At 30.9% G+C, this 14753-nt stretch overlaps 1 protein-coding gene across 2 annotated transcripts; it reads right to left on the bottom strand.

The window, feature by feature from the left end:
* Nucleotides 1-11147: 11147 nt before the first annotated feature.
* Nucleotides 11148-14122, bottom strand: LOC107885984 (scarecrow-like protein 14). 2 transcript variants are annotated; one of them, XM_016809766.2, is made up of 2 exons: nt 13979-14122; nt 11148-13758 (listed from the first exon to the last, which is right to left on the bottom strand). In XM_016809766.2, exon 2 carries the CDS (start codon nt 13739-13741, stop codon nt 11459-11461), a length of 2283 nt encoding a protein of 760 aa, XP_016665255.2. In that variant the 5' UTR covers nt 13742-13758; nt 13979-14122; the 3' UTR covers nt 11148-11458. The 2 variants fall into 2 exon arrangements, with proteins under 2 accessions (XP_016665255.2, XP_040963863.1); XM_041107929.1 differs by having other exon boundaries at nt 11148-13868; nt 13979-14094.
* Nucleotides 14123-14753: the final 631 nt, after the last annotated feature.

The following is a 14753-nucleotide window of genomic DNA, read 5'->3' as shown; positions in this document are numbered from 1 at the left end:
TTCTCAACAATACCTGTTTGATTTTTCTGATATTTTCTCGAGAAAATTATTTGTTTAATAATTCATTTGTTTACCTAATACTTTTTGTTAACCAATCATCTGAAACCACTGGTTCCCTGTCTGTCTTTCTTGTTTGGAATCTTGGGTTGGGATCCTTTACAATTTTATATTTGAAAATGGGATTTATCTTTTTTTTCTTTTAGATCTTATTAAATTTAGAGTTAAAGGTGAGATTCTTAAAATGGGTCAAAGTTTTTTAATGCTGTTTTTTTTTTTACAAGATTTGGAATCGAAATTTTATTGAAGTCACTTTGATTGAATAGAGGCGAATAACAATATAATATTATGATGAACAAATAAAATTGATCCTATCAGGACTTTAACAACAGGGATCAATGATAACAATGGAGGCACAGTGGCTGGTTTACAGCTACACTACGCGCTTAGCATAATCACCCATAGTTTTCAATGACCAATGGCAAAATAAGCATAGATTTTTGTTGCTCAAGTTGAATAGCTAACCCTTTTGTTTCATACTTAAAATTAGTCCCTCAAATTATGATCTGTTCTGATTAATTCGGATTTGAATTTAATCCATCTTGATTGATAGAATCAGAATCGATTTGAGCTTAAAGTCGGTTTGAGCTTGAAACAATTCAAAATCGAAATGAACCGAAGTAGTAACTTTAAAATAATTCAAACCTAAAGTGACTAAAACTTGAAATGATTTAAACTTATAAAAGTTATATCTTCAAATCTTATTTATCTAAACTCGAAATAAACTTAAATTTAAAATTGATTGAAGTTAAACTAAACCGAAAATTTTAAAACTCAAATTAATTCCAAAAAAGAACAATCATGTACATTGATAAGTTGAGCAAATGACTAAAGAATAATAGTAAGGGACCTATTTTAGAATTCAACCGTGTTGGGTGAGCTCATTAATCTGGTTTGAATCAAAGTTTAAAAAATGGGAAAAGAAGAAAAATCAATTCCAAGGGTCAATGCAGTGAATCTGATCCACTTTTATTAAAGTTTGAAAAAAATCACAATTATTATAATTTATTAACTAACAAAACACAGTATAGCATTGGACTGTTGTCTTTCAAATATAGGGCAAATTTTCATTTTTGTTTGTAGCCTCCAAGCATTTGACTAGTTTTTTTGGGGTCAAAGCTAAATCGCTGAAAAGACCAACAAACAATCCTAAACCAATCAAATAAATCAAATTTAATCCAAATACAATAACCATGTAAATTATCTATTATATAGGCCACATGCATCATCTAAAGTTGCTCATCCTGCTTTTCGGGCTCAGTTAGGATTAGATCGGAATCATAGAGTATTTAGATTAATTTTTAAAATTTAAGTTCAGTTCAATTTAAAAAGTGAGTTTTTTTTTTAAAATCTAACTTAATTTAAGAAAGGTAAATTTAGGCTTGACCTTATCTGTTCATATTTATTTTTTTTAGATTAATTTTTATTTAAAAATATTTTTTAAAAAAACTATAACATATTAAATGCACTAAAAAATACTAAAATAAAAATATTCTAACACATTAAAAATACATTAAATGTATTTATATTAAAAAATATATTATCATAAGTATAACAAATGTTTTATTATATTAAAAAAACACAACTAAATATAATAAATATTTTATTGTGTTAAATAAAATTTTTAAAATTTTATATTTTGCGTTGGGTTATTTAGTTGAGTACATTTTTTTAGGTTTTAGTTAATGGGTTTAATTGTTATTAGATTAGTGATTTAATCTAAATATAAATATAAATAATTTAATATATAATTAATATAATTTTTTATAAAATAATATATTTGGACTGAATCGGGCTCAAGCAAAAAAAACCTTGCCTAAGGCCTGACCCATATAAAAAACAAGCCTTAAATTTTACCCAAGCCCACTTTTCGGGCTTCATATTTTGTCCAAATTCTCTAATTTTTCGGGCGGGCCTTCGAACCTTACTGAGTAGCCTGACTCATGAGCAGTTTAATCTCATCCCACCTGAAGAGGAAGTTTCTCTTGCATTACTTTTCCTTATTATTATAATATAATCTATATTATTATTTTAACATTTTACTAAGTTAATGTCACAAATTATCTAAGCACCAATTTGATTAAAGAAATTACGAAAATGTTCTTCTATAATTAAAATATGTTATATTATTCGATGGTACTTTAGTCTTTATATTTTAGAAGTCAATAAAAAAGTTGGATGTTGTGAGATTTGAACTAATACCATTTGCATTGCTAAAATTTTAGTTTTACCACTCAACCAAAATTTTATTTTAATTTCTTTTGTACATTTTAATTTTATTATGAATACTATATTACTTTCTTCAAGTATATTGTAGGGTGTGCCTCGCATTTATCGGACACATTGCAGGCACTTTAGACGAAAATCGACAATAACCAAAAAAGGGCCAAAATAAGCCTAACATAGGGACGACAAGACGGTTTTTGGCAATGGGCATGGCGATAACGTTGTGACTAGGAGAGCTGGCACGTCACGATGATTTCTGATGTTATGCAGGTACATTTTGCATAGCTCAACAGGACTTTTTCTCCCAGTTGGACTTTGATTACTTTAAGTTTATTTTAGTTGTTTTAGCCCTTAGTATTGAGTCTATTTAAAAGGCCTTTGTAACCCTAATTTAGACACGCCAATCAACAAGGACTTTTTTTTAAAGGCGACAAGATGTAGTCGCATATGGAGTTTTAGTGAGAGTTTGAGAGAATTTTGTGAAACCCCTTTTGTGAGAGCTTTGTATTCTAGGCTTGGATTTTGTATTCTCATTGTACTCTTGTTTTGTTTACTCCATTAATGTTAAGCAAATGCCTTATTTGTCTGTGGTTTTTATCTTCTTCAGAAGAGTTTTTCATGTAAAATTTGTATTCTTTCTTCTTTATCTTTTCTATTTCATTGTTTATACGAGTTAATCCCCAATAAATTGGTATAAGAGTTTGATTCATCTTCCACAGATCAATTCGTTCGATGACACAACAATGAATTTTGGATTCGAGAAGTTCAACAGGATCACAAATTTTAGTTTCTGGCAGTTTCGGATAATTACAAAGGTAGTTGATGTGGCCAGCACAAGGGTAATGATTTATTGTTCTCCACATATAATTCGGTTGAAGGTGGAGTCGTGATAAGCTATAAAATTAACATATTTTAATCTCATTCTTAATGCCTTTTTATGATTAATTATGCAAGCTAGTGAATTTGATGCTCCTAATCCTTTAAATTCATGTTTCTATACTTAGGAGAGCATTTGGGAGTGAAAGGAGTGAAAGGAACAAAAAACGAGCCAAAATTAGACAAAAAGAGCTATTTTCAGGATCCACATAGGCTGGACACATGCCCGTGTGAGCCACACGGCTGGACAAACACCCATGTGCTAGCTCGTGTCGATTTCACACCCCACTTCCCAAATACGTGGAAAAAAAACCAATTTTTAGGGTTTTTGAGCATTTTAAAGTCTATAAATACCCATTAGAAGAAGACATAAGAAGGCAATCAGAGAAGATCGAAGAAAACACTCGAAGAACACCATCGGAACCAACTCAAAATTGAATCTCCATCAAGATTAAAGATCTTCCTTTAATTTCTTTCGAAGTTTTATTAAGTTTTTTATGTCTTGTGGTTATTCTAACTTTGAGATATTTCTATTCAAGATTATGAACTAATTCCCTAAATACCTAGGGAAAATGAAATCTATGATGAATCCTTTTATTTAATTTTTGTTTTTACGCGATAAATACTTAATTATTGTTCTCAATTATGTATGTTTATTTCTTGTTTTAATATTTCCGGGATATTAATTCATGTTTAATATGCTTAATTCAGCGGAGCAAAAGTCCCTATTTAAGAGTAGATATAGCATAATTGAGTGGAGTTGCATGCAATCCTAGAAATAGGACAACATAAATCTACCTGATTAGAGTCAAATCTAATAGAGGAATCCATATATCAAGTTAATGCGACGATAAGGGTTTTAATTAGAAAAAAGATTTCAATTAATCAACCTAGAGTCAATTGTTCTTACTCTCGAAAGAGATATTAACATAATTTAGGAATTTTTACAGATCAAGACACAAGTGAGTAAATCATTTAATTCAGATTCATAATAATAGGTGAAGTCTAGGTGAATTCTTTCCTGGGTATTGTCTATCTCATTGATTAATATTCAATAATTTCCTTGATTCATTCTTTGTTGCGCTCTTAGTTAAATTAGTAGTTAAATTTAGATTAAAACACATCACCCCAAATTGTCGGCTAAATAATAGAAAATTAGTAATTACTAATACTTTTAATCCTCATGGATATGATATTTTCTACTCACCATATCTATACTATTGTTCGATAGGTGCGCCTGGCTTTGTCGTATTTATAGTTAGTTTAGTGACCATCAAGTCGTGTCAGATGCCAGGCATGTAGCTGATTTAGAGAAGAATCTCATCCCCTTTTGGTCTTTAGAACTCGAATGGTTCGCAGAGTGTTTAAGGTAAGATTGGTCGTAGAGGGTTACAACTAGGTGGAGAAAGTTGTTTTCTCTCTTGTTTGGATATTACTAGTCCTTGTTGCATTATACAACTTTGATTTAAAGATTAGGAGTCTTTTAGTTTCCAAGTTCAAGCACAGTTTAGAATGAGTTGACATTCTGCAAAATTCGAGTTAGGCCCGTGATGAGGCATGAAAAAAGAGGCATGATAAATACGAGTCAAGGTGGAGGTTTGTGGGTTTGCCTTGAATTTATCGGGCGCGTTGTAGACACTTTATACGAGAATTGATGAGCAACCAAAAAATGGCCAAAATAGGCCTGACATCAAGACAAGGAGGTTCCTTACGTCAGGACGACATGACGATTTTTGGAAATGGAAGTGCAAAGAGGAGAGTCGGCACATCACGACAATTCATGATGTTATATAGCCACGTTTTGTATAGCTCAACAAGACTTCTTCTCCCAGTTGGACTTTGATTACTTCAGGGTTATTTTAGTCATTTTAGCCCTCAGTATTGAGCCTATTTAAAGGGCCTTTGTAACACTGATTTAGACACGCCAATCAACAAAGGCTTTTCTTTAAGGGCGACAAGATGTAGTCGCATATGGAGTTTTGGTGAGAGTTTGAGAGAATTTTGTGAAACCCCTTTTATGAGAGCTTTGGGTGTGAGCTTTGTATTCGGGGCTTGGGTTTTGTATTCTTATTGTGCTCTCGTTTTATTTACTCCATTAATGTTAAGCATATGCCTCATTTGCCTGTGATTTGTATCCTCTTCAAAGGATTTTTTCACGTAAAATTTTTGTTCTTTCTTCTACACCTTTTTCTATTTCATTATTTATACAGGTCGATCCCCAACAAATATATTGACAAAATTGTTAATTAAGTCGGTGTCACAAGTTAACTCGACACCAACTAAAGATGGATGACAATACCAGAATAAACAATTGTACTTCAATACATTTAGTATTCTTGATATGATATATTTACATGTTTAAATTTTATTTTACTCACAATTCTATCTATCTTTTCATGTGTTGTTATTCATTACTTTTAAACCATGCATTTTATTATTTATTATATGTTATTTTTAAAAACAACTGTGTGTTCTAAGTATATAGTTTCCACACACATTCACATATAATAGAATTTCTAGTTCTATTTAGAATTGTCCATAAATCAAATCACTTGTCCAAGTTTAAATATTCATTTGAAATTAAAAAAAAAATAGAGTAAAATATTAAGCTTGGGAAAAATATTAACAAAGTAAAAAAAAATCCAATTCATATATTTATTAACAATTAGATTAATTTTTTTAATTTTTGTAAAGCTCCCAGTTCTTTTATTTTATCCTATTAAAATTTATAATCATGCTATTTGTCATCTCTAATGCGTTTTTTTTATTCTATCAAAAAATTCAAATGGTTCTAAAAATTGTCCATTTTTATTAATTTGTTTAATATTTAAAGAAATTTTAAGGGTAAACTACCTAGTGATCACTCAACTCTTAGGATGTTTTTATTTTAGTCACTTAACCGTTAAATCTCTAACGACGGTTGATTGTACACGCCACACCATGTTTACACTTTCATTTTGGTCAGCTGAAAAAATATCTTTTTTTTTAAATATTGATTGGGGTAAAAAAAAGTAAAAATTAAAGTGAAAGTTGTAGAAACTAAAATAATACATTTAAAAATAATGTCAAATTATACTTGTTTATCACATTGCCAAAATTTTAATTTTCTTTATTTTTCAATATTAAAAATTTAAATTTCAAAGTATCAAAATCAATTAAATAAATTTTTAAAATTTTTTTATCCCTTGATAATGTTAACTGATTTGTTATTGTAATGTAACAGGCTGTTTTCAATGGTGTCGAAAACAGTAGTTTAGGGACCACAATTCTAACATGTGAGTTCGTAAATATTATTTATTTAATATTTATGAGGTCATTATAGTGTCATATTGAAATTTAGTTTGGTAATTTTGATGTTTAGTTAGTTAATTAATTAAAGAAAAAAGACTAAATCGTAAAAACTGTAAAAATCAATCTCTATAAATTTATAAGGGTTAATTGAGTATAAAAACATAATGAATGGATTTAAATGGTAATTAAGTCATTCTTGAAGTTAGTGGTTGATTATATGTTCAATTAATTAAGTTTCATGATTAAAAATGTATATTAAAATAACGTTAATGTATTAATAATAAAACATAAAGAAACCAATATCATCATCCCCATTTCTTTCTATTTCCAACCAAAAACTCCATTGTTGTTAGCTAAGGAAGCTTTGGCCTTGCATATACTCATGCATGTAAGTCAATTTCACACTTGTTTTTGCATGAATTTTATGTTTTTGAAATCGTTGTAGCTTAATCTAGCTAGCCTAGAAACTATTTTGAAATATTGTCAAGGAAAAACTTTGCATTAATGTTCTTGAAGCTTTTTAAATGTTAATGCTTGAGTTTGAAGTTTGATGATGAAATAGGATTATTTTGTAAAGTGATTTTGAATAGTTTTTAAGTTTAAGGATTAAATCAAAAGTATGTTAATTTGTCATGGATTTCTTGCAAAATTTAAATACTTGAGGGTTGTATAGGGATGGATATGAATTCAACATGTTAGTCTAGGGCTTAATTGTGAAAAATAAGCTTGTTTTGGTTTTAGGGACTAAATTGAACAAAATGTAAAAGTTTAGAGAAATTGTGAAAATATTAATAAGAAGTGAAGCCTACAGGTTTGTCACTCGATGTCCAGGCATGTTTTGGAGGGATGTTAGCCTTCGGGCTAGGCACTCAATACTCAGACGCATTCTTGGTTGGATTAGCTTGGTTAAGCATTATAACATGTCTTGAATGGATAACAGCGTATCCATATCTATTCATATTGGCTCATCGGGCTGAATAGTGATTGTTAAGTGGTATAATGACTTATATTGATGTGTGGTAATAATGCCTTGATGAATAACTTGTAAATGTGCTCAAACTTATCGATATTATATTGTGACTTGGTATTGAATGAACTTGTATAGCTTGAATGATATATTACTTGCATAAAATGAACTCACCCATTGGAAATGGTTGTGATGACAAGACTAAGTGATTATTCATTTTGTTAATTTTAAACTGTGACTTTAAGGTATGTTATATTATTTTTTTTAACATATGAACTTACTAAGTTCAATTAAGCTCTCTGTTTGGTTTTCCTGTAATTGTCATGTTGCGGAATCATGCGATTGGATCCACTAAAAGATCACACTATCCCAACTATCTTTTAGTAAACTTTGAAAACATTATATTTTGGTTTTGTGGCATGTAGTAGGAGTATTTGGTATATGTAAGTGTTCATGAAAATATATATATTGTGTTAGTACAAATTATATATTATACCTATGATATTGAATGTTTGTTGTTTAATTGCATATTTAAAATGAATTTGTGTATGGTAAATGTTATTAATTGTTGTAGCATCTTGTAGCTCGGATCCAACGATCGAACTGGGTATAGGGTGTTACGTGTAATATCGAAATTAATTAAATTAATCATCTTCTAAAATTTAAAATTTTATTTTATGTTTTTAAATTATCATTACTAAAATCAACTCAATAAGCCATATTTAATAATTGCCAACAAAACTAAAATTTCTTTTGATTATATAATCTCAAATCTTCCATAGTAATCTAAAAGTAAAGAAAATCATTGCAATTAAATAATTAATTGCTTGTTCTTTGTTTCGGTAAAGATGTGATGAAAAATTATAGATTTTGTTTAGTATGGAAAATAAAATTAATTATTTAATTAATTGCAAAAAAAATTCTTTGCTTTTAGCTTAGTATAAAAGACTCAAAATTATATAATCAAAAGAAATTTAGGTTTCGTAGGTAATTATTAAAGATAGTTATTTGAGTTGATTTTAATTTAGAAACATAAAATAAAATTTTAAAAATTTAGGAGGAGATTAAATTAATTAAAGTGTTGTTTGATAAATTGAAAAATTAAGTGTCGAACAAAAATAAGTGTTGAAAAATTAAATATTGAAAATTTAAGTATTGAATTTAAGTTATAAAATTGTTTGATATATTAATTAAAATGAATTATAGAATATAATATAATTAGATTGTTTGATAAATATATATTTTAAATTATAAAAATATTATATATTTTGTCCTTAATTTTTAAATAATTTTCTTTATTCTAAAGAAAAATCAAATTTTAAATCTAAACGAAAATCAAATTTTAAACCTAAAATTTTTATAAGAAACTATAATATAATATTAAATTAAACTAATTAATTAAAAATATTCTCCATTAAAAGTTAAATAAATGTTATCTATTTATTATTTTTACAGTTTTTTATAGAAAAAATCTATCAAATTGTTTTATTTTAATTATTAAACATGTATAAAAAAATTAAATCATTAGAAATATTAATTTTCAGCTGATTTAATTTTTTTATTGCTCAATCAAATAAAGCCTAATCTAATTAATTTTGATCCTATAGTAACAAATCAGTTGATATTATCAATAGATAAAACTTTTTCAATAATTTATTTAATTGATTTTGATGATTTGAAATTTAAAATTTTAATATTAAAAGTAAAAAAGATATTTAGAATTCGACAAGGGGGTAAATGAATACAAAATTTTAAAATATTAACTTAGTTTTTAATGTTTTTTCACTTTAATCTTTAATGTTTTTTTACCTCGGCCAATACTTAAAAAATGATATTTTTTGGGTGACCATAATGAAAGTATGAAAATGATGTGGCGTGGACAGTTAATCGCCGTTAAAGATTTAATTGTTAGGTGACTAAAATGAAAGCACTCTAAAAGTTAAGTGATAAAATTATAAAAATTTTATTTTGATTATCCAAAATAAAAATCCCCTAAAAATTAAGTAATCAACTAAATAGTTTACCCAAAATTTAGCCATAAAATGATACATGTAATTAATTAATGCAATTAGTCAATAATGACGTTACGTGATACCAAAGGAAAGCGCCATGTGATTTGATGTAAAATAATTCAAAAAAATTGAAAAGTAAGAATACCTAAAAATAATTTTAAAAATTTCTCAAATTCTTTTGAAAAATTCAGAAAAATTTAAAAAAGTAACATAACCTTTTTAAAATTTAAAAAAAAAATCCAACAAAATTCTCAATTTTTTTCAAAAATTATTATAATGAAATTTTTAAAAATTCATAATATTATGTTTATGAAATTGATAGGATTGCATGAGTGGATAAATTTTGACCAAAAATGTTAATAATGTAAACAATTAGACGAATATTTTAAATAGCAAATTAAGGTAAGAAGATTCAAATTTTGAAATTGAATTACGTTCAAAAAACTAACATCATGTTTTAGAAATATATATTTAGAAAGAATTTATATGTTAGATTATATATATTAGCCTCCAAAGAAAATGAAAAGGAAATCAGTGATCACGTTATTGTTATTGTTTTGACAAACCATTCATCTCTCTCTCTCTCTCTCTATATATATATATATATATATTAAGAAAAAAATATATAATTTGAATAAAATTTAATCATTTGACTTTTTATGGCAGGTCATTATTTAATTTTTTGGGTGAATTATCTTCATTTTTTTCATCTAAATAAAAAAATTATAATTTGATATAATAATTTATCATTTTGATTACCCAACCATTAAATCCTTAACCACAGTTGAGTATACATATCATGCCATCAATTTTGACTTTTTTAGATTGTTTATCATCTTCAATCTCAACCCATTTTTCTCTCCAACCCACTCTTTGTTTTCATCATTCTTTTCTTCTTCCTTTACTCTCGGAAAGGGAGAATCTCCCAAGTTTTTTTTACTTTTATTTTTGTATTTCTTAGTTTTGGTTCAGTGTTTTGAGAATAGTCATCTCTCCCTGGATTTGATAACTTAGAAAACAATATGATTTTGTTTTTGAGATTTTTTACTTTAGTTTTAAGGAGGGATCAAAGCCAAGTTCAGCAACAAGCTTAAGACAAACAACTTTCACTGGAGTAACGTTGCTCAATAAGTTTTAAGTGTTTAACAACAAGGGTTTTTCCGAATTGAATAGCTTAAAGTACCAAACAAGTGCTCAGGGATTTCAAGGAATAACACTCCCAGATTAAATTACAAGTTTTTTTATTTGAGGGACCAAAAGGAAGCATCCAAGTTGAATGATCAACTAAGTAATTTACCCTAATTTTTTTAAAGTGTTCGGTGAATTAAAAGAAAAAGCACATGTTGACCTTGAATTCTTTCAAAGTGTTTGTGGAGTAGAAAAATGAAAAGAGACGACCCACCATGCAAATTCAAATTCATGGATGCAATATCAAGTCTTATATTAATTATGTGAACATGCTATTAAAAAATTATGTAATAGAGGTCGTGTTTATGAAGTCTATACTATGATCAGAGCAGGATGGATAGATTTGGAGTCAGCTAAATTTAGATTGAATATTTTGAAGAAACAGAGCCAAAGCACATATATTACGTAATGTTTTTATCTCCCATACAAGCATCAACTGACAGATTCATTATGTGCTGTTTTTACTTACAACAAAGCTCCTCTCAAGCACATAAAAGAATCATATAACAATGGTGAACTTGTAGAAAAAGTTGCAAAAACTTGTCTTCAAAATTTCACTTTCATGGGCTAATATTTGGAACAAATGCAGTACACTGTACAACAAACATAAATATGTACAGACAAGATGCCGAGATGCCTCCCCAAGGATGAAAATAAAGTCAGATCCTTACTTATGTCCTAGCCTACTGAAAAATAATAAACGAACTGACCCCTAACACACTGCATTAATCCTACTGCAATGTCTATCAACACATGCGAGTATTACGTTTATTGTCTTTCCAGAAAGAATACCTTGGTTAGCTTCTCCGTACTAGCTGAGATGAGATTCCAGGCAAGACTCCTATGCAGGTACCCAACAGGAGGAACCATACAGAATCCTGCCCTTCCATCCCTGCAACATCCAGTGGTTGTCTTCATCGATTACGAAATCTTTGTGGTACCATGCCTTCAACTTATCCCTGATTATCTTCATCAGTTCCTGGTCTAATGGAAGCGGCTTGAATCCTTCCCTTAATGTACGAATCTGCCATTGCTTGTATGTTTCCGGCCTCTGGACCCTTGCTGAGCCCTCACATGCTATCACATTCATTGCTTCGCGCCCGTAAAACTCCCTCTCGAACATCAACCTTGCCAGTTCTTCACGAGGTAATGTGTTCTCGAATACATCGAATACTGCAGAGATATGGAATAGAACCTCCTTGAACCTTGTAACAAAGAAGGGAGCATTGTAAGCTCCATTGACTATGGAGTGAACGAAAATATCAGGTTTCATTTTCCTGATCAATTTTAACATAGCATTCCTCGGACAGTCCACATCAGCAGTCTCATCGAGTAGATTGTGAAACCGGAAAAGAGAATTCACAGCAAGCATCTCATTGCTATCGATCTTGATGTCCTCGATCTGGATGGTTTCCCAATGTTCAACTGCTATAGGATTGTACTCGAATGGAACATTAAAACGCTCACAATACTTTGCCAAGCGACGACCTGTCTCCTCAATTCTTTCAGCTGGGCGGAAACCGCGTTGGGGAATCTCTATTCCAGTGATGCGTAGCTTAGGAGGCCCACCGGGTCTTGTTGAGAGATGTTGGATAAGAATGGGCCATTGGAAACCATACAAGATACCAAAATCTACAATATGAAGAACACTTGTTTTCTCAGCCATGTGGTAAATCGATTTGTTTGCAAACAGAATGGCTAGCTTCGTAAACGGACAAGAACAAAGGTAAGCTTTGTAAGCTTTCAAGATATCAGCAGCTGTTGTCATCTTGGAAGCCAGGGAAGCATAAAAAACGTGAATTAGGGCTCCGCTTCCATCCAAGCGAGCCTCAAGGCCATCTGCGAAGATATAGGCCAACCTCTGATTTGCATCACCAAGAGGAGAAGAGTGCTCTTTAATCTGCTTTAGAAGTTCACTTGCAGTCCTACGATCATCAGCAGAAACAGCCTGTGCACAGAGAATTAGAAGAGTCCTCAAATCCACCACTTCTTTCTTCTTCCCTTGTCTTTTAGAACGATTTCTTCCAACAATGGATCCATCCAACTGTTCTTCATGCTGCGAGCTATCGGTTTCCCCATGCTGCACAGTTTGATCGATACCACACATAGTTTTCCCTTCAGTACAAAGTAACACCTTATCAAATACTTCAGATAAATCACTCTCTTCTGTATAAGTTGCCGATTGCTTGTTACTCCTCTCATCTTCCAATTCCCAATCATCCCGTTCATGGTTCTTCCTACCCGTCAACCCATTGGACGAAATCTCCCTCTCGTCCTTCTCCACCTTGACTACAACTTTTGGAACATCTACCTTTTTCCCCACAGCAAACGTGCTGCTCTCTAGGTCAATTACCAGCTGTTCACTACTAGGGATGAACTTACTGGCTTCCTCAAACCCTCTCTGGAACTGCAACACAGATTCCTTATCACTGAAGATGTTCTTAACCAGAAGCTCGCTAACAGAAGATTCCATCAACCCATTACCGATGTTACTCAAGCTATTAACCGAGTCAACAGAAAACTGTGAACTGGACTGTTGCAAATCGGGCTGCAAAGAGTAAGGAGCTCGTAACAAGGAAGGATCGGGCCCTCCGACTTCCCCGATACCACGAGGATTGATATGATCACTAGTCCCACTACGAGAGCTAATACTAGCATCTGAATGGCCATTAGTACCAAAAAGATTACTATCAGGACTCTCCACTTTGACTGGTTGGATGATATTGCTCACCAAGGCATCATACAATGATTTCTCAGTGTCTTCGAGAGCCAAATAATCATTAAACATATAGGGCTTGTCCTCCATGTTCTCTTCCATAAGCATCTGGCTTATGTATTTGAGGACTGGATCTGTGGAGTCACTGTCACTTGGAGGTGAATAAGACTCCCCCAATGGACTCCACCCCGTGGAAGCTGAAAATGGGCTACCATCTGAACTTGCAGTAATGGATGGAACATTAATACCCGGGTCCGAGTCAAGTGGTATAAAGGGAACATTCATGTTCATAAAGTTAAGATCTGGGGAGGGGACATTGAACTCAAATCCATTGTGGAATGTATGATCTTCAACTTTGAAACAGTTCAGGTAATCAGAGATTTCAATGGAATTTGGATCCATGGTCATCTAAAAAAATCCCAATTCTACAACCCAAAAAGAACAAAAAAAAAAACAAGTCAAACACTTACCATGCATCAAAGGAGAAAGCTTTATGGTGATCACTAGACTAATACCCTTTAAAGATTCAAACTTTCTGAGATTTAAAACAAATAAGATCACAAATTCACCAACAAATAACACATAGAAAGGCCGCAATTCAACAAAAGTGGAGAAGTAGAACCAAGAAACAAGAGTTAAACGTACCTTAAAGAGAGAGAGAGAGAGAGAGAAAGCCAGAGAATAAGAGAAGCCTTTCGAGAAAGATGCGGGGTATTGAAAGTTTTAAACTTTGGGTTTTGACCCGAAAACAAATAGGAACTTTCCTGGAAGAGATTGACACTCAAATATATATATATAGGAGGAGAACATGAAATGAGACACATTGGGACCCTGTTATTTCAGCGGCTATTGGTGGGTCAACATGATATCTGCTGCAACATATATTTTTACTTTTCTTTCTTTATCTCTTTTTTGACACATTCATTGTATGTATTCCATTTCTGGTTTAATCCTATCCAAGCAAACACTTGCTGTAAAATATTTGCTAGAAGTAACTTTCTCACGAAACAAACAGTTTATTACAGTATATTGCTGTATTAACGAAGATTATATTAGTTTCAACCTCACATAGAAAATTTGCATGTAAACATAACAACTTCAACATAAGCCTGTCCAAAGGGTATATTTTTTCCTTGCAGAATTTGACCGAAAAGTGTGCTGTAGTTTAGTTATACGAATTCTTCTCGAGTGCGCCTATCTATATTATTACCAATATGAACATAAAGGATTGCGGGGCCCACTCCTACATATCTGAGGTTGAAGTTGAATAAACAAGTGAAAGGAGCAGCAGCAGCAAGATGTCAAGCTTCAATGGGGCCAAAGTCACACGCGTTGAGCTTTCTGGTAGCTCATATATGACAACATATGGATATATTATATTATATTATATTTAGTTATTTACCATCACAAGAATTTATTT

The sequence above is a fragment of the Gossypium hirsutum genome, chromosome A03, assembly GCF_007990345.1.
Source record: "Gossypium hirsutum isolate 1008001.06 chromosome A03, Gossypium_hirsutum_v2.1, whole genome shotgun sequence".
In the NCBI taxonomy this organism is placed as follows: Eukaryota; Viridiplantae; Streptophyta; class Magnoliopsida; order Malvales; family Malvaceae; genus Gossypium; species Gossypium hirsutum.
This window is presented reverse-complemented; position numbering and strand designations above follow the sequence as displayed.